At 47.0% G+C, this 19,710-nt stretch overlaps 1 protein-coding gene across 4 annotated transcripts in view; it reads left to right on the top strand.

Annotated features, from left to right (window-relative positions):
* The window catches only part of Smyd3 (SET and MYND domain containing 3), a 556,948-nt gene extending 549,849 nt beyond the window's left edge, over positions 1–7,099 (top strand). For all 4 annotated transcript variants that reach the window (NM_001025762.1, XM_039090987.2, XM_039090988.2 and 1 more), the window contains one exon: positions 6,783–7,099. In NM_001025762.1, the coding sequence (NP_001020933.1) occupies positions 6,783–6,884 (102 nt within the window). In that variant the 3' untranslated portion in view covers positions 6,885–7,099. The remainder of the gene's footprint in view (positions 1–6,782) is intronic.
* The last annotated feature ends 12,611 nt before the right edge of the window (positions 7,100–19,710 follow it).

The following is a 19,710-nucleotide window of genomic DNA, read 5'->3' as shown; positions in this document are numbered from 1 at the left end:
CTAAATCAGTGGGTCTCAACCTAGGGGTCATGACCCCTTTGGGAGTCAAACAACCTTTTCATGGGGGGTCACCTAAGGCCATCAGGAAATACAGACATTTGCATCGTGATTCATAAAAGTAGCAAAATTGCAGCTCTGAATATCAACAAAAATAATCCTATCGTTGGGGGGCGGCACCACAACAGGAGGAACGGTATTAAAGGGTCGCAGCATCAGGAAGGTTGAGAAGTACTGGTCTAAATACTCTGGAAGGCAAAAGTTAGTACAGCAGATATATTCGAAAATAACCCAAGAATATGCTGTCTATAAGAGACTCTTTGAACAGAACGCAGACTGAAAGTAAAAAGGCAGGAGAAGATCCATCATGAAAATATTATCAGAATGTAGTTGCAGTGGCCGTGTTAATATCGTATGAGTAGACGTCAATGTGAAGAAAACTTTACTAGAGATGAAGGATGTCATGTGATGGAAATGTAGTCTGTCCAACCCACAAGATTCGACAACACTAAACATAGCTGCGCCAAAGCACACAGTCCCAAACAATACAGACAAACCCTGGCAGAGCTCCACGTGGAGCCCGAGGCAGGAGGATTACTACTGGAGACCAGGCTGGGCACCCTAGCAAATTCAAGGCCAGTCTGGGTAGCATAGCAAGACTCTGTCTCAAAACCTAACCAAACCCAACCTGTAGACCTGAAAGAAAGCCACGAGTTTGGGTAAACGTGAAGTCTCTACCCACAGTTCTTTTTTTTTTTTTTTTTGGTTCTTTTTTTCGGAGCTGGGGATCGAACCCAGGGCCTTGCACTTCCTAGGTAAGCGCTCTACCACTGAGCTAAATCCCCAGCCCCTCTACCCACAGTTCTTAAGAACAAGTAGACAGGATATCGACAAAGACAGAGGAAATTTATCACTGCCACTAGCGATGTTTATAAAACGCCCTACTCAGAAAGGCAGAATAGACATCCTTCACAAGCACGTAAAGAACACATGTCACAGGAGAACCCATGACACATTCTGGGCCATTAAACGGATCATCAAGGCAAGCGGTTCATAAGCGTAGGCCATAGATAAGTGCTCTGGCCTCAGTGGAGTTGAATTAGAAATCAATGGCAGTACTTGGAAACGGAATCAAGACTCCGCCCTCCACCTCTGTCCCGTGTGGGACACCTCTGTCACGCAGCACAGTGCAACCCGAGGTGTGCTTTCATATGATGACACCGAGGTCCTGGGAAAGTATGCGACTCCCCCAGGGTCTCTCGGGCACTGTGTTAATATTGATCGGGTTGGTTCTGGAGACATTGCTCACAATTAGAACATTTACTGCTCTAGTGGGTTAGTTCCCAACACTCACATGGTTCCTTACACCATCTGTAACTCCAGCTCCAGGAGATCCATTGCCCTCTCCTGGCTCCTAAAGGGACTGGGTAAGCATGCAGTGCACAGTAACAGATCTCTCTCTCTCTCTCTCTCTCTCTCTCTCTCTCTCTCTCTCTCTCTCTCTCTCTGTGTGTGTGTGTGTGTGTGTGTGCCCGCACACACATTTTGCCTAAGTGTATGTGTATGAACCATATGCGTGCAGTACCCATGGGGTTAGAAAAAGGCACTAAATCTCCTGAAATTGGAATTACAGGCAGTTGTGGACTGATTTATGGGTGCTAGGAACTGCACCAACGTCCTCTGCAAGAATAATAGTCCAGTGCTCTTAACCACAGGACTGTCACTCCATCCCCAACAACAGCAGCTCTTTCTGGAGTGGTTCCCGCCACCGACAGGCATCCCTTGAGCTCATCACATCTGGAACCCCCTCCTGTGGGCATCCCAGCCACTCTGCTTTCCCCGTGATGATTTCATAGGCACAAGCTGTCTGACAGGGCTAGAGCCCGTCCCACAGTGGCCTACTCCCTGGAGCTGCCTGTCAATATAGCGTACATGAGTGAACAGGTGATCTCGCCAACGATATTTCGCCTCCCGGGAGCACACCCCTCAAGAGTACTTGGCACTTAGAGTGAGTCTTGGGCTGTGTAGAGTGGTGTGCAGGAAGCTGCTGAGCTCACATGGGTCCTCAGGGACTTTGGGGTTTCCTGTTGCCTGCCATAATTAGTGACTCTGGAGCTGCCTGTGGGTACAGCTTTGCTTGATGCCCCCTACTGAGTGCCAGGACCACCTCTCCTAGCCCACACAGGGCTTTCATCTTGGGATGAACAGAAGAGGAAAGCTCTCATCTGTGTCCCGCTGTGGTGACCTGACGGACAGGCTCTTGTCATGTGTTTCTTTTCCTTCTGATTTTTATATCCATATTCAAATCATGCTCCGGGAATTCATTTATTGCATTCCCTATGCTCACAGTAGAAAACCTACGAGATCCTTGATAAACTTAATATATTTATATTAAAAATTAATAAGAAAGCTATATTGTTTCCAGTTTTAAATCATAATTTGATCTCACCCATTCTATTTAATACATGGTCACAATTCTAAAATTACATTTTAAAAAGATACGATGAGATGGAAATCAGTCGTGGGAGCCTTTATTTCTCAGAGAGCCCTTTCCCTCTCGTGTGGCAGACAGTCTACATTGCCATTTCCGGTGTAACATTTACAATCTGTATGGGGGTGCAGCACACCCCGCTGGAGGCTTCAAATGAGTCCTCCGTGCGAGATTGCATGCAGGCTCCTTTTAAATGCTACCATTAAAAAATAAAATTTAATGGCAAGAGAGAAGCTTTCTCCCAAGCCAAGCCTCCTCCAATTTAAATTTCCTTAATCTGTTTTACACGCCACTGCAGGAAATTAAACTGGAATTGTCCCCTCTGACATGCACATGTGTAGCATTTGGGAGGCGCTGAAAAGCAGGGAGCCTCAGAGCTCCCTGCTGCCAGTGCTCTGGCTTGTCCAAGACTTACTGCAGCTTCGTTTTGTGGGTGAAGTGAGAGGAAGCATTCTTCACCTTCAGCTGAGCTGAAGAGGTGACCTGAGACAGGAACGTATTTGCCCCAGGAACGTGGGAGGCACAAGTGGCGTCCCAGACAAGAACCAGATCTTGTCCTCCATCATCAGGTGTCTGCCTGTCCATGTCACATCACTGACACCTGCAAATGCGAAAGTCAAAGTTGCTGGCAGACTTGCCGTTCCTTTTCTTCTTTCTCTCAGTTTCTCTTCTGTATATGACTGTCACTCAGAGAAAGTCTTGCTTATTAATTAAAACTAAGCTCTAATTTCTACACACATGGTACACTTTTAATCTTTATCTCCCCCACACACTATCTCCATGTTAATACTCTGCCCCTCTCCTCTAACTCCCATACTCCTGTCTTTGGCTTCTAGCCATTGTGGTGCATAGGATCCTAGAACACGAGTACCCCATCCCAATATGACCCTCGAGTTGAGGTCATCAGCAAATGAGAGGACATAGAGCATGGCCAACATCATTTGACCTGGACCATCGCAGGGTCCCCAGGCTGTGGAAAAGCTATGTCCAGGACACTCTGCCTCTCCTCCACTGCCACTGCACTGTCCACAGCTGGAGGCTGAACAGGCCAGGTAGGGTGGACACTGGGGTGAGACCTGAGAGGTAGGCATCCCACTCTGTCCCCTATCAGACCAGGTGAGTTGGAGCAGTTTCTTCCTATCAGGGTGTCTGACTGGATGTTTTTTGCCCTAAGGAAGCAAGCAGTCTGGGCAGTGTGGCTGTGAGCCCCAGTGGTGGCAGCTTTCCTCTCTGCTCGGTCCTGCAGCCCCTGTGTGGCCATAGGTTCCAAGTCACCAGTACAACTTGAGCATCTGCCTTGCTATCGGACGGCAGCGCTGCCTCTCCCTCGCACAGGACGATTCTGGTTAGGACAAGAACTGCAGGCAGTTACTGGGGCAGGAAGACTGGAACAAGAGAGATGCTTGGGAAAACATAGATCAACCTTCCCCTCCAGGGTGACAAGAAGACAACATTGTCATTAGGCTGTAGGTCACAGAAAGGCCCAGGTCCCTCTCCAGATGGAGAACCCCAGAAACACAGGCAACCATCAGGCAAAGCCTCTGGTCTGCTTAGGAGCTGTGAGAACAAGCCAGCAGAGGGCGCTCTGGCAGCTGAGCCCTTTCCCGGGGTGGGGCGGGATGCAGGGCTGGTCCTGTTTGCAGGGGGCTCTAGCAGAGAACATTCATCCTCAGCAAACCACAAGCACAGCCAGCCCTAAGTAAGTGGAAGGGGACCAGACAGCCACAATGGCTTTCAAGTAGGAGAATTTGCCACGAAGGAGCTCTCTGATCCAGAATCCTCTGTAGTGACACCATCATACAGGTCTCCGTCTCAGACCCCAGCGTGTCCAGTGCAGCAGAGGGCCCAGGGCGGTGCCAGGAAAAGAGAATAAAACATGAGGCCCCAGATGTTAGCTTCTAATCTACTCCCAGAGCTTGGCTGCCTGCAAGGTGGGGCAGCTTCGGCTCTAACCCTCTACTCCAAGCCTTGCCTGGGGATGTGTGTGCAGCTACTGCAGGGCAGACCTGTGCAGACGAACAAGAAACAAGTGCCCTCCTTCTCTCCTGGCCCCTTCTGTGGGCCTGACTGCCAGTGTCAGTCCAGGGCCATCAGGGCTCGTTTTCAAATGTCCTTACTTATGTTCTCCCACCATGGAACTGCAGCCCTATCTCTGCCCCTCGCTTCTCGCATGCACGCACAGACAGACAGACACACACACACACACATACACACATACACACACACATACACACATACATACATACACACACACCACACACACATACACACATACATACATACACACACACCACACACACATACACACACCACACACACACCACACACACACACACACACACACACATACATACACACACACACCACACACACATACACACACCACACACACACACCACACCACACACACACACACACACATACACACATACATACATACACACACACCACACACACATACACACACCACACACACACCACACACACACACACACACACACACACACACACACACACACACAAAACAATAATAGCACCATGATCGAACCAATAGACTACAAGGTCTGTGTCGTAGTCAAAGTCAGCTAGAAGTGACCTAACTTTTCAAGAGTGATTTCTGAAATGATGTTTACAAACGTGGTAGAGCCGTCCACACCTGTGAAGGGTAACTCATGCTGACTTTAGATTAGCACTGAGTAAGCAGACAATGGCTGTGACTGCTGGGAGTTACTACTGTGCCTGTCCTCAGTGGGGTGTGGGGGTATCAGGTTGTTCTGGAGCCCATCGCCTGGTGCCTCACAGCCACCAGCACCACAGGAACTTTAGAGCACAGTGACACCAGATGCAGTATCTGGATTCGCTCCCCTACTTGCATCCTGCCCCACATTGAACAGTGCTGCTGCTCCTCGGGTCATCTATTTCTCCCTATCAAACCATGCAAAGACTTGGCAGAGTGAAGAGCGATGAGATTGTGTTCACAGTTCTGAGTCAGGAGTTGGAATTGAACACAGCAGGTGCGGTGGTTTGAATATGCTTAGTCCGGGGAATGGCACTGTTAGGGGGTATAGCCTTGGAATAGGTGTGACCTGGTCGGAGGTTCATCACTGTGGACGTTGGCTTCAAGACCCTCATCCTAGCTGCCTGGAAGCCAGCCTTCTAGCAGCCTTCCGAACAAGATGTAGAACTCTTAGCTCCTCCTGTGCCGTGCCTGCCTGGATGCTGCCATGTTCCCACCTTGATGATAATGACCTCTGAACCTGTAAGCCAGCCCCAATTAAATGTTGTCCTTATAAGAGTTGCCTTGGTCATGGTGTCTCTTCACAGACTAAGACTAAGACAGCAGGAATGGTCTTCAGCTTTTCCACAGTGCCTGGCTGACTTCTGCCTGGATTCTGGGGTCATCCGAAGCCCCACTGGACACTTACCTGGAGTTAGTCACCCAGAGCTGCCCACATGGGGCCTCTATAGGTGGCCTGGGCTTCCTCAGGGCTTGGAAGCTGAGGTCCCAGGAGCAAACGCTAGTGACCGAGGCTGAGACTTCTTGCCTTTGGGCTGTTAACTTTATTTCTGTTGTGCTCTTGTCCTGGAGAATTCACAAGCTCCACACAGTTTTTTAAAAAAGTTCTAGAGTTTGAATGTCAAGACTTAGTTAGGTGCTGAACATGGAAGCTAAAGGAAGGGACCATCAAATGCCACCGCCATGCTGAATGGTACATAGTAAGTGAGAACCTGGAGGTGAGAATAAGACGCAAGAAAAAAATTACCACGGGCCGGTGAGACACCACAGCACATGAGAGAGCTTGTCACCAAAATGGCAGCCTGATGTCTCTCTCGAACCCATAGGTAGGAGAGAACTGGCTCCCTCATTTTGCCCTCTGACCCCCATAAACATACCATGACACATGCATAGCCCTCCATGCCCCAACACAAAATAAAAAGTTGTAAAACCTTGTTGTTGGGGGAAGCAGTGCACCATTTCTTCTTTTGTGTGACAAAATGGCCTTAGTGAGAATGATCAAATCCCTACACTAGCCACTCAACCCTGTGCATCCGTATAGTCACTGAAGATCATGTCTGCCCCAGGATGTCCAGTGTGGAGTCCACCTTCAAACACCCAGGCAGCACCCACACCGCCTGTATTCTGGCTTCGTGAACCACAGTGATGCCAGCTCCTTAAAGGCTGATTGCTCACCCATGGGCCATGGGAATCCTAGGTCATTGGGAAACGGCGAGAAGCCAGACAGGAGCTTGTCTGTTTTGAGGTCTTAATCTGTCTCCTGTCCTCTCTCTTTAGGCCTTTGACATTATGAAAGTGACCCACGGCCGCGAGCACAGCTTGATTGAAGATTTGATTCTTCTCCTGGAAGAATGTGATGCCAACATCAGAGCTTCCTAAGACACCCAGGAGGAGGGGAGGGCGGCGCACCCTTCATCGAAGGCCTTACCGAGGTCACACACGCTGTGATGTTTGTCGTGCGGACCTCCTGTAGAAGTCACCGATGTGTTTATGTGGGAAAATGTGTTTCTGTAGCATGTCGTGAGACGTCTCATTCGTGGTAGAGCAGAACCACGTGCTAACATCATAATAAATACAAAAGATGAGTCCAAAAATCCCACCGGCGACTTGGCTTTGCCTCCTCACGGGTGGTTTCGATGGTTAGGGTGTCAGCATTGGAAACAGGAACTTACCGAAAGAAGAATGGAATGAGAGGCAGAGGCAGGTGGATCTCTGTGAGTTCGAGGCCACTTTGGTCTACCCAGTGAATTCCAGGGCAGCCATGACCATGTAGAGAGACCCTGTCTCAGAAACAGAACAAAAATAGGGTAGGGTAAGTTCAGGTTTCCTCTGTGTGTGTGTGTGTGTGTGTGTGTGTGTGTGTGTGTGTGTGTGTGTATATATATATATATATATATATATATATATATATATATATATATATATATAAACGGATAAAAGTAGTCATTTTCACAAGTGTATGCCAAGGAGACTTTTTATTGTTGTACTTTTATCTTTATCGACGTGTCCTAATCGTACTTACTAATGTGGTCCACTGTGACATTTCTATATCTGGATACACGCATGTGGTGCACACCTATCATGGGGCAAATCTAGCCTCCGTTTATTTTTCTGCCTCCGTGGTTCACCATTTCCCACAGCCACCCACCATGATTTTCACACACAAAGGGAAGGTGCTTGTCTCTGTCCCTGGCTTATTTCCCTTTGTGTGACTTCCTCCAGCTCTGCGTATTCTGCTACGGCTGACAGAGTTCCACTCTACTGTATGGGATGACTAATGTCCCACTGTTTATATGTACTTCGTGCGTGCTGGTGAGCACCTAAGGTAGTTGCAGCCTTGGCTCTGATGAATGGTTTCACAGAACACATGGCGGGCAAGCATGTTTGTGGTTTACAGTTTGCCTTTGACATACGGGGATGGCTGGCCCCCATGATGGTACTCTTTTCACTTCTTAGATGAGCCTCCATACTGGCCGTTGACTTCCGGTTTTCCACGTTCACGGCAGCATTTGTTACGGGTTTTTCTTGCTTTGCTGTTGGCTTTAATCGTGTTTTAACTGGCACCCGTGGTATTTCCTCGCAGTTTCGATTTGCCTGATGACTGATGGTATTGATCGTACCTCATGTGTTTGTGGCTGTTTGGAACAGTTGCTCATTTTGTAATCAGATTCTTGCTTTTATAATTCCTTACATATTATAAATATACTATGTATTACGCATAGGAATCCTTCGTTGGGGGGATAGTTGGCAAACAATTCTCTAGTTCTGTAGGTTCCTCTGTTTCTTTGTATGCTGTACAGAACTCCAGTGTAATGGTTTGACTGTCCTCATTTCTGATTTCTTTGCTTTTATAATCGCACACAGCCACTGCTCACCGCATCTACGATACTCCATTGCCCTTGCCGACGTGCGTCTATGTAAGTTTCCAGTTCAGACCTTGCATTTGGTCTTTGGTTCATCGTGAGCTAAGATGCATTGGTCAGGAAAAGCCTCAGTTTCCGTCCCTTGCAAGTGGGTGTCTGCTTTCCCTGCACACTTTGCTGACGAGGCCAGCCTCACAGCCTGCACGGTTTGCGCACCTTTGTCAAAACGGAGCTGGTTCTAGGTGTGCAAGCTGACGTTTGGGCTCTCTGTTCATTCCCACGGGTCGCTTGATCTATGGCCGTGCTGTTTCTGCTATCGTGGCTCAGTAGAACGTCTTGAGATGAGTGTCCATGTCACCTCTGGCCTCGCTGCTTTTGCTCAAGATTATTTCGTCTGTTCTGAGTCTTTGGTGAAGAGGCAGAATTTGGAAACATTGTCTTTACTCCTCTGCGCTGAATAACTACATGTGTTATTTCTTATTGAATACCTCCCCAAACCAGAAGTCATCATCTCAAATCCTAGGACTAGGTCATTTGAGACATTACTAGAAAACAGTATACGTCTTACACAAAAAGAAAAAGATGCTGAGGTTAGCCCTTTGTATAAGTCTTTGTTGTACTTTATAATTCTTCCTGTGTGTTCAAGTTTTCTTAACCTTTTTTCCTGTAATCGCTCGACTCTGTGCTCTGGCATGCTGTTGGGTAGAGCGGAAAGCTCTGTTGCCCTGTAGTAAACTGTGTTCATCTTCACTCGCATTAGTCTGCCTTTCTCTGCTTCCGTTGTCTCTTCTATCTCCCAACCCCTCCCTCTGCTTTAGAAAAATAACAAAAATATTTCCCTTGACCAAGGAAGCTGAGCCTTGTACTGGTGCTGGAAGCAGTGTGGTCCTTCACGTTCCAGTGAGACTCTGGTAGCAAGTCAGGCCGGTGGGCCGCTGCAGAAGAGATGGGCCTTAGGTAGTAGGCCTCCGCCCACTCCTTGTGTCCCAAGGATACAGATGCAGGGTGTGAAGGCAGAACCCAGAACAGTATCCCTCACAGGGATGGAGGCAAACCACACGGTCAGAATGACACGTGGTTGTCAGAGCCCGAAGGGGTAGACCTTAAGTTGTAGCAAAGAAGGCTGACACCAGGAGGCTGGGACTCACCTGCCAGCCATCTGGTGCCATGGAAACAGTGAAGTGTGTAGGTGTCTTATGCACACCCGTGAGCTCTAGGACCCTTTCCTGAGGGTGCTTCTGCTCGTGCCCCAGGTCTCATGCAGCCAGCACATCCCTAAGGCAATGCGGTCTCAGCTAGCCACAGTAGCATATAGGTGGGCATTTGAGGGCTGTTCCACAAGTGAGGAGAGAAGCCTGAAGTCAGATGTACCAGATCCTACCCCCCCTGCCAGATTTGCTAAGTAACTCTGAGAAGACCCTGACCTCAGCCTTTTGAAAGGCCACGTCTACCCAATTCAACAAATATGTTTTAATTGATTCTGATGTTTTCAGGAAACGTGAACACAAAGTCAAAATAAAACTTAGATGACCTCCAAGTGTAGACTGAGAGAACTTGCATCAGTTAACTTACACTGTGTAACCAACAACCCCAGAACTTAGAGGCTCAACAGAACTCCATTTTAGCTCATACTGCTGTAGGTCAGCAGTTTGAGTCGGACATTTCTGGTTTGTCCCAAGACCAATTGGTTGTGAATCATTGCTGTCCTTGGTAGGTCACTTGCAGAATCAGAGCGACTTTAGATGATACAGTGCCTGGAGTTGGTTACACATCTATGCCCACATGCCAGGAGAGTTCCAAGATCAGTAAGTCAGTCAACTCCCAGCGAATCAGTGCTTTTCAAGCCTGTTTTCATCCCATTGGCTTTAGTCCCAACAGGGGAATGCCAGCCTCGAGTCAAGGTGTGGATGTGTTCCCACCTCTGTAGAAACAGCTACAGCCTCTTTGCAGTGGTATAGATGCAGAAGCGGGGAATGGTCCGTGCCATTCACCACAGCAGCCCTGAAACTTATTTTTATGTTATTGAACACTTAATGAATACAATGAAATATACACTCTGTAGTTCCAGAAACCAACCAGAATAATTTGCCATTCAGATCCAGATTCTTAGAACACCCCAGGGCCCATCGGTGCACTCTCTGGCATTCTCATCAAATGAAAAATAAACTTCCCACATTTTGGAAAGATGGTGGGTGTGGGGAACCAAGAGAGGGGGGACCAAGAGAAAGTTGCATTGTTCGTTTCCCTTTAATTCACTGGGGAAATGAAAGGCCCCAAGAAAAAGTCCAGGAGTAACTTCCATGGCCCATGAGCAGAGTCCGTGGATAGAATGCTGTGTTCGCCAGCTTTCTGAGTAAAATTTATCAGTCACTGATGATCCTGGATTAAGAGATTTGTCTTCACGCCTCCTAGAGAAAATCCGATGGGCTTTGAAATCCCTCTCTGCCAGCTAGCAGTGTTCGAGGGTGAAGGCGCCCTGCATGGGCCCAGTTTTAATACAAAGCAAACATTTAAGCAAAAGCAAACATTTGCCCAATAAAATTGCAGCAAAATAATTTTGGCAAAGAGGGAAACGGTCAGAGAACACAATTTAAAATCCGTGTCGCCAGCGGCTGAGGATTGATTGCGGCCCCAGCCTCCGTGAGGCCTTCTCATTAATCCGTAGTCATTGTAGCGGCAGGCTTTTCTCACGTCAGTAACTTGACGCCATTAGCCGCTCCTCTGGGATGAGAACACATTCAAACTGAAAATGAACACGCCGGGCATAATTTATAGCTGTGCCACATGAATGCCAAGAGTGTGGGGAGGAAGCTGTTTGGGAATCCATTCGTGGTGGCTACCCAGACCTGACTTCCTCTAAGCCAGAGCCAGATGGCTGCAAACCACAGACCCCCAGTTAGACTGGCTGCAGGGAGAGAGGGAAATTCCATACAGGAGCCAGATGTCTTGAAAATTCCCTCCTAGTCTAGCCAGTCAGGAGTAAAGGCAAGGATCCCATAGCAGAGCTCACTGGGGTTCATCAGGGACAGGACTCTGGACATTGTCTGTGAAACACTGAAATCCTCAGGGCAAGCAGTCACTGAAGGAAACCTCTGGGTGGCGTTGGACCCTCCTCTCCCCTGAGGTCTATAAGAGATCAAGCTGATGGAAGAAACCCAGTCCAGAAGCCTCCTTAACACTGGGGCTCTGTAAGCATCAGGGTAAAGACGCTCACAGCATGTTCACCACTAATTCTGAACAGCCACTTCTCCTCCTCTATGGTCACCTCAGAATCTCGGATCCTCCATTGCCCTTCTGCTCAGCTGCTGAATCTCCCTTCTCCTTGACCTAAGGAACACATCTATTCATCCCCTGAATTACACTTTAAGTCTCTCATTCATTCCCAGAGTTTCACAGGGTCCAGCATCATCCCTCAGCCGCTCGTGATGCCTCATTCCTCTCTTCTACTCTCTTCCTCCACCTCTCTCCCTCCTCCCGCCTCCTCCCCACCTCTTCCTCCTCCCTCAGAGCTGCAGATGTACCTCCCTCCATCGTACCTTCTTGAAACTCCTCTACTCAGAATCAGAATGGCTTCTCCATTGCTACCCTGGACCTAGTCCTGGCCCTGAGCTACTGAAATTTTGTTTTCAACTTTAATAAAGTGCACCCCTGAATAAACATAACCTGATACTCCAGGGGGACCAGCTTCCCAGTCCCAAAGGGCCCTGTGTGCATGCATGCATGCAAGAATGTCACTGTAGGCTATAACACTAGAAAAGAGACCATGAGAGGCGGAAATGGAGATTTGAGGGACTGTAGGGAGAGGTTAATAGCATATATGTGACATGAGAGGGGGCTCCGCTCTAAGTACATACAAAAACACCACAGGGAAGCCTGCTACTTTCTATGCCCATTGCAAACAAATGTTAATAGTAAATGTAGCGGCAGGAGAGATTGCTCAGCAGTTAAGAGCACCAGCTGCTCTTTCAGAGGACCCAGGTTCAATCCCCAGCATTTACAACAGCAGCTCACAACCGTTTGCAACTCCAGTTCTAGGAGATACGGTGCCCTCTTCTGACCATTGAGAGTGCCAGGCACTCACGTGGTGCACACACATACACGCGGGCAAATGCTTACACAAATAAACTAATTTTTAAAATTAATCGTTTTCTTTTCAAGTAAACGTAGACTTAAAACTGTAAGTCGTCCCTCGGAAACATCACGCCTGTGAATACTCCGAAGACGTGATCGTGTGGCTCTGTTTCTCTGCTGTTCTTCACGTCTGTGTTTTTGCTTAACTCGCTGGTAAATTGCCTCCATTTTACTGTCAGGTTTTATGGGCCTCTTTTAATTCCACCGCTCTCACTGTGGATTTACAAGAATTCTTGTTTATCCTTTAGTCACTAAAGGATTAAAAAGGAAAGGAGAAAACACTTTAGTTTAGTGGTTTTAAAAAATGTTGCCCTGTTCATCTTAGCTCAGTATATTATCTCTCTGAGGATATTAAAGACATGAGAGAACCTTGATTTCTTTTTCCTTGCTACGTATTTTTCTGTGGAAAAATACTTATCTTGCTTGTGCGAGGCTTTAGCTTCTGCCTCTATCCTTCCCCGTGTCTCTCTGTTTATGAGTTAAACCTGCTCTGTACTTCATGGCTTCCTGTTGGAGAACATGTGGTCCGGCAGTGGAGCTTTTCATCAAAACAATGAAAGGGTGGACACAGGTAATCTCTGAAACCTTGCAGGGGTCTAAAGGCAGTGGAGGAAAATCTAGGCTGATAAGAAGATGAGAGATTGGGGTTGGGGATTTAGCTCAGCGGTAGAGCGCTTGCCTAGCGAGCACAAGGCCCTGGGTTCGGTCCCCAGCTCCGAAGAAAAGAAAAAAAAAAAGAAGATGAGAGATTAGACGGGTGGCAGAGTGCCAAACTGTGTCCAAAGGCATTTGTCAGTGCTACAAACTTGGACATCAGAATGTCTTCTGGGAAAGGTTCAGCATCTCTGATTCGGTTCTTGAACTTGTGAGACAGCCAGACTAGAGGAGATCCTGTCCACATTGCACTCAGACCCCACACGGCTGGACATTTACTGTAAGGAGAAATGAACTGAACAGTGAATGAAAGTCAGGGGTGGCAAAGGACACCTGTGCCACTAGCACCTAAGGGCCAGGCTGTACCAACTTGCTGTCTAGACAGGCAAAGCTGGATTCATTCAGAGACTTCATGCTTCAAAGTGATTCAAAGTTGCCCTAAAGCAGCAGGCTTCCCAGGGCTCTGGGAGAAATGGATAGACAACCTCACACAAGCTTGCTACCACCCAGGCCTCAGGAAGCTCTGACGTCACTATTTAAGGTTACCAAATGGCCTTGCCATGGAAGTCAGGTTTTCAAGAGCAAAAGCAACTTGAATGAGAGACAAGAAAACAGACAGGAGAAACACTTTCACATACTGGAAATAACTAAACTATAGGATTCTGGAAACTAGAGAATAACTTCATATCATAAAGTGGGGAGGGGCTCATGAGCATCCACTCCGAGCTCAAGAACTATTGACAATGAATGTCCACAGGATGGGAGAGAGCTAGTTTTCATTGAGAATGGTTTCTGGTAGATCTATCATGCTCCAGATGGCGTACATCCAAGCACATGAGCAGCACAAGTCAAACTCAGTGGGAAGGAGGGGGAGTCTTGAAGTAGGAACAAGGAGGAGACATGGCAGAGGTGGATCTATGGGAAGTTAAGCAGGGAAGTGGGGTATGTGTCATGGTCAGATACATCATATGCATGCATGAAATTCTCAAAGAATTCATAAAATGTTAAACATTTTAAGTGGCATGCTATATTTGAATATGAACCATACAGAGTCTAGAGGTAAAAACTATTGCTGATATCAAAAGTGGCAATGAATATCCTAGTTAGGAAAGAAACAGGAAAGAAAAAGAAACAAGTGTGGACCAGAAAACAGTTTAAAAGTCATTCCTAGTTGGGAGAAAGGAGCATGTGGAAAGTATAGTAAACATGAGATGTGGGAGTTATATAAACAAGATCTAAGAACACCAAGAAAGAAGGGTGCAAGTACAGACACCAAGTTGAACACACCAGGTTGCAAATTCCTCCAATCCAACAAAAGCATTAACCCACAAATTCAGGGGTCTAGTGAGCCCCAAGCATGATGAGCGAAAAAGAAAACGAGAAAGGAAAAAATCTTAGAGATTTTTAAGAGGAGAAAATGAAGTCTGCTTTCAAACAGTTGCCAGATGATTCATAGAGTAACTTTCATCTGTATTACCACAAGTCAGAAGAAACAGTGATTTTCCAATGATGAACTGGTTCATGGACTATGATACCCTGCAAAACTATCTTTTGGCAGTTATAGCAGAATGAAAGCATTTAAAAGCATTAACTCCAGAGGAGTGAGTGAGTTATTTATTTATTTATAGTATAGAATAGAGTTTATTCAGGGCATGGGAAGGGGAGTTGAGATGTTAGTAGAAACAGAGAAAGGCAGAGAGAGGAGAGAGAGAGAGAGAGAGAGAGAGAGAGAGAGAGAGAAGAGGGGAAGGGAGGGGAGAGGAGAGGAGAGGAGAGGAGAGGAGAGGAGAGGAGAGGAGAGGAGAGGAGAGGAGAGGAGAGGAGAGGAGAGGAGAGAAGTAGGCTGACCGTGAGCACATGGAGAGGGGGTGGGTGAGAGGACAGAGTGGGAGCAAGAAGACAAGAGCAAGAGCCAAAAGAGTTATTATTAACAAACCCTAGCCTGGGGGAATGGGATGTGCCAGGGCTAGGAGTGAGTGTAGCTCAGTGGTAACGTGCTCACCTAGCATGCAAGGACCCTGGCTTCCATCATCACAGCTGCAGTCCATACCTACCATAAAGTATACACCATCACATGGTGGGAAAATGACTGTGGATGAAAGATCACTATTGTAAGAGTGAGTGAACAAGAGAACAGACAAGCAGCTGGCACTCCAAGCTATGTGAAGGGTCCTAACCCTGGTGGCACTACTTTCTACATATGGTTCTTTAACGATTAAGAGTGGTAGCTACTTCCTGTTGTTACCAAATTTTGGGTTACTTTTTTATTTAAAAGGTTATTGTTTTATCTATGTGTATGTGGTATGTGCATGCTTGTCTGTATGTGCTGCACATGCATGCAAGTGCCACTGAGGCCAAAAAGAAGGCATTAGAATTCCTCGAGCTGGAATTATAGGTGATTGTGAGCTGCCTGGTGTGGCTGAACAGGGGTCCTCTGCAAGAACAACACATGTTCTTAACCACTGAGCCATCTCTCCAGCACTCTGGGGTAACTCCCTGGCCTTCCTGTATTCTGTGCTCCCTCTGTTTTCTGGAATGTACTTTGACATAGGGAGTTAAAAATGTCAGTGCAGGGGCTGGGGATTTAGCTCAGTGGTAGAGCGCTTACCTAGGAAGCGCAAGGCCCTGGGTTCGGTCCCCAGCTCCGAAAAAAAGAACCAAAAAAAAAAATGTCAGTGCAAATGGGGAAAGAGTCATGGAGGACCCAACCCCAGGTGATGATCTACTGATGGTTGATAACTGCTGGAGGAGAGAATCTCTTTCCTTTGGGTGTGTCTACTGGCAGGTGGCTCATTCCCCAATGGGTGATCCTATACCCATGAGCATATGGGTAGCTCTAATTGGACTAAGTGGGTTGTTGTTAGTGATGATAAAACAACAACAACAACAACAACAATAAACAATAGTAATAATAAGTGGTATAAAATTGGGAGGGAGATGAGTTGGGAGACTACTAAGATGGTTTGGAAGAGAGAGTTGGGAGATACAACTAAGATAAATTGTATATGTGTAAGAAACTTTCAAGGAATAAATAAAAAGTACTCCTAAGTAGATCGTTCACATTGTTCCTAACCACACCACCACCTCTCCCCCAAATGCTTTCATGTTTCCAAAGCGAAACCCTGCCTCACTACACAGTAAATGTCCCCCACCCTGGACTTTGGTTTTCCTGTGCACTGCACATGCTATACCTCATCTGAAGTGAATCCAGACGACGCTCGTCTTCCTGCGCTTGCCTATTTTCACTCAGCACAGTGTCTTGGGGGGTTCAGCCATGTTGTATCACGTGTCATGGTTTCATTTCCAGGCCATATAATAGCACTTGTATGTATGCATCATGTTCCCCAGGTCCACTCACCCATCAGTGGACATGGGACAGTTGTGACAAGCACTGCGGCGAGCGGTGAGCACTGAGAAGGATTCCAGGTGAGTTTCTGTTTCCAGGTCTTTCGACCGAATACTGAGAGCTGGGATAGCTGGCCATGCAGTCAAGCCACATTTCCTTTTTAGATGAATCTTCATTTTGCTTTGCACAGCAGTCGAACTATTTTAGATCTATACCAGCAACGTACCAGGGTTCTCATCCCTCCATGTCATTGCCAACACTTGTTGGTTATCTTGGTTTCGCTTGAAGCAGGAGTTTAACTCTATAGCCCCAATTCCTAAGTAGCTGTCAATATAGCCATATGTCACCTACCAGAGGGCTTGTTGTTTTCTGGGGTCTTGTTTTGTTTTATTTACTCAATTGTAGTCACTCTTATGGATGTAAAATGGAATTTATTGTAGACTTGACTTCCATAATAATGAAGTAGACTTGACATCTAACCTACTTTGTAAAATTGGGAGTTAGTATAAGATTTTTTTTTCTAGGATATTCACGAGTTTTTGGTTCAAAAGGAGAAAAGCACCATAACCCAACAGGGGAGCCTGGGCAGGTGCATGACCTGCAGTCCCAGCTACATGGGAGGCTGAGTTGGACGGATAGCTTGAGCCTGGGATTTTAAGGCCAGCCTAGACAGCACAGAGGTTTCACAACTAAAAATCCAGTGGAGGGGATTATTTTAGGCTACTGTGCTGTGCTGGGGTTGTTATATTCACTGGGAAGGCTGTGCTCTGAGGCCCTGCAGGCTCCTGCTGAAGGAACATGAGAGGAAGACATCTCCCCTCCCTGTCTAGGGCACAGTGAAGCTCACTTCATACACAATGGCCGATGCCTCTGTACAGAGGGGGACTATTTGTCGTTGTCTCCATCCATCTCTCAGTTCAATGTGTTTCATGGGTCACATGATCTCCGATTACAAAGGTGACACTCAGGACGATTTTTATGGCAAATTGAATCCCAAATGACAACCCCCGAAGGGATCCGCATTAATAATGGGCCTTAAGAGCCTCCGCAGGGGGTCTGAGCTGGGTTCCAGGGCAATGAAAGGCAGTTGCTAATGTGCCATTTCAGGAAGACACACGTGTTATTAAGACACGAGCAGTCTTCTCCTTTCAGACAGGGATGTTCGTGTTACCGTAGACACCCACCGAATTGCAGAATAATGAAGACAGAATTGCTTCTGCTTGAATTGGGATTTCCCTGTGGCTGAGTTAAGAAGCATGACCCACCACCAGTGAATTGGAATGACTTTTTCCAAGGATCAGCCACTCTGATTGCTTTATTTATGCTCTGGGCCTTCCTGGGAGGTTTTCTTTGTCAACACAGGAAACAGTGCCCCGGGTACGTGTGTATGTGTATGTGTGTGTGTGTGTGTGTGTGTGTGTGTGTGTGTGTGTGAGCATGACTGGGTGGTGAACAGGTAAACTCTGTGACCATAACAAGTCTGCCCAGCAAATACTTCTCTAAGAGCTGTCAGGATTTGAATGCATCTGTACGGGGCAACATGGTGTTACAGGTTAGAAGGCACTGTCAGAGAAGGTAGAGCCTGAGTTTGTGAGATGGCTCAGTCAGTAAAGTTACCTTCCAGATAAGTCTGATGACCTGAATTCCATTCCTGGAAAACATGTGTGGGACAAGAGAACCAGCTCCTAAAAGTTGTCCTACTGTGTGCTACACCATGAGCCTGGGTTTGGAGGGACCCCCTTGTAAATTCTGTACCATGTGACACACGGTTGGTTTGAGGAACACTGACCCCAGCACATTGCACATTGCAAAACTGAGAAAGCAAAATGAAATAAACAAGACCCTCAAAGCAAGCAAATAAAGGAGAAAAGAAGGGGAAAAAGCGAAAGGAAGCTAACAAAAGTTGCACTGCCCGCACACAGTCAGGGAACTTCACTGCGGGTTTATGTTCTACATGCAGAACACATATTTTTAATTAACGTTAAAAATCAAACAATATCCAGTTCTTTGGTTTTCTCTTTTATGTTACTTTTTTCCCCCAAAATTTATTTTTTATCCACTTTACAACATTTACTCTGTATGTACAAGTGTACGTGTGCATAAACAAAACAAAAGGAAAGGCTACAGGACACCCTGCAGGAGTCAGTTCTTTGCAGGAGTAGGTTTCTGGGGATCAGACTCAGGTTGTCAGTCTTAGCAGCAAGTGCCCTCTGAGCCATCTTGCCAGCCCCTGGTTTGCATCAAAGATTTCTTTCTGTTCCCTGGCAGGTGAATGAATCAGCCATTGAAGAGGACCTTGAAGATCTGTCCTCCGCAGGATGAAGCACTAGAAACCGGGGAAGCATACAGTTCTCTGACCATCCAGAGTTTCCTGTGTAGCTGTGGATGCACATCCTGTCATGGGAAAGAGAAAGCACTGAGGGTGACCCATAATGGGTGGGTGTCTCCCCTACCCCCAGGACAAGGACAGTTGCAGCTGTGTTAGTTGTTTCTATTACTGAGCTAAATATCATGGCTGTCTTAGTTAGGGTTTCCATTGCTGCAATGAAACACCATGACCGAAAAGCAAGTTCGAGAGGAAAGGGTTTATTTAGCTTACACTTCCATATTGCTGTTCGTTGTTGAAGGAAGTCAGAACAGGAACTCAAACAGGGCAGGATCCTAGAGGCCGGAGCTGACGCAGAAGCCAAAAAGGAGTGCTACTTACTGGCTTGCTTCTAATGGCTTACTCAAGCTGTCTTCTTATAGGACCCAGAAACACTAGTCCAGGGATGGCACCAACCACAATGGGCTGGGCCCTCCTCCATTGACCAGTAATTGACAAGAAGCCTTACAGCTGGATCTCATGGAGGCGTTTCCTCAACTGAGGCTCCTTCCTCTCTGATGGCTCTAGCTTACAACAGGTTGATGCACAAAACCAGCCAGTACATGACCAAAGCCATTTTCAGGTTTTTGGTTTTATCAAAATGGGGACATCTGGTAGCAGGCACCCGAGGTCACATCCCAAAACACAACCAGGAAAGAGAGAGAAACACAAAATGGCTCAAGTCTTCAAACTCTCAGAACCTCCAGTGACAGGCCACACTTCCAAAGCCTCTCCAAACAGGGCCACCAACTGGGAGGCAAGCATTCAAATGCTATATACTATGAGGACATTTATCATTCAAACTGCCACTCTCTCTTATAGAGGGTCCTCACTGGAGGCCCCCAA

This window comes from Rattus norvegicus, chromosome 13 (genome assembly GCF_036323735.1).
Source record: "Rattus norvegicus strain BN/NHsdMcwi chromosome 13, GRCr8, whole genome shotgun sequence".
In the NCBI taxonomy this organism is placed as follows: Eukaryota; Metazoa; Chordata; class Mammalia; order Rodentia; family Muridae; genus Rattus; species Rattus norvegicus.
Note: the sequence above shows the minus strand (reverse complement) of the source record. Positions and strands in the feature narration are given on the sequence as shown.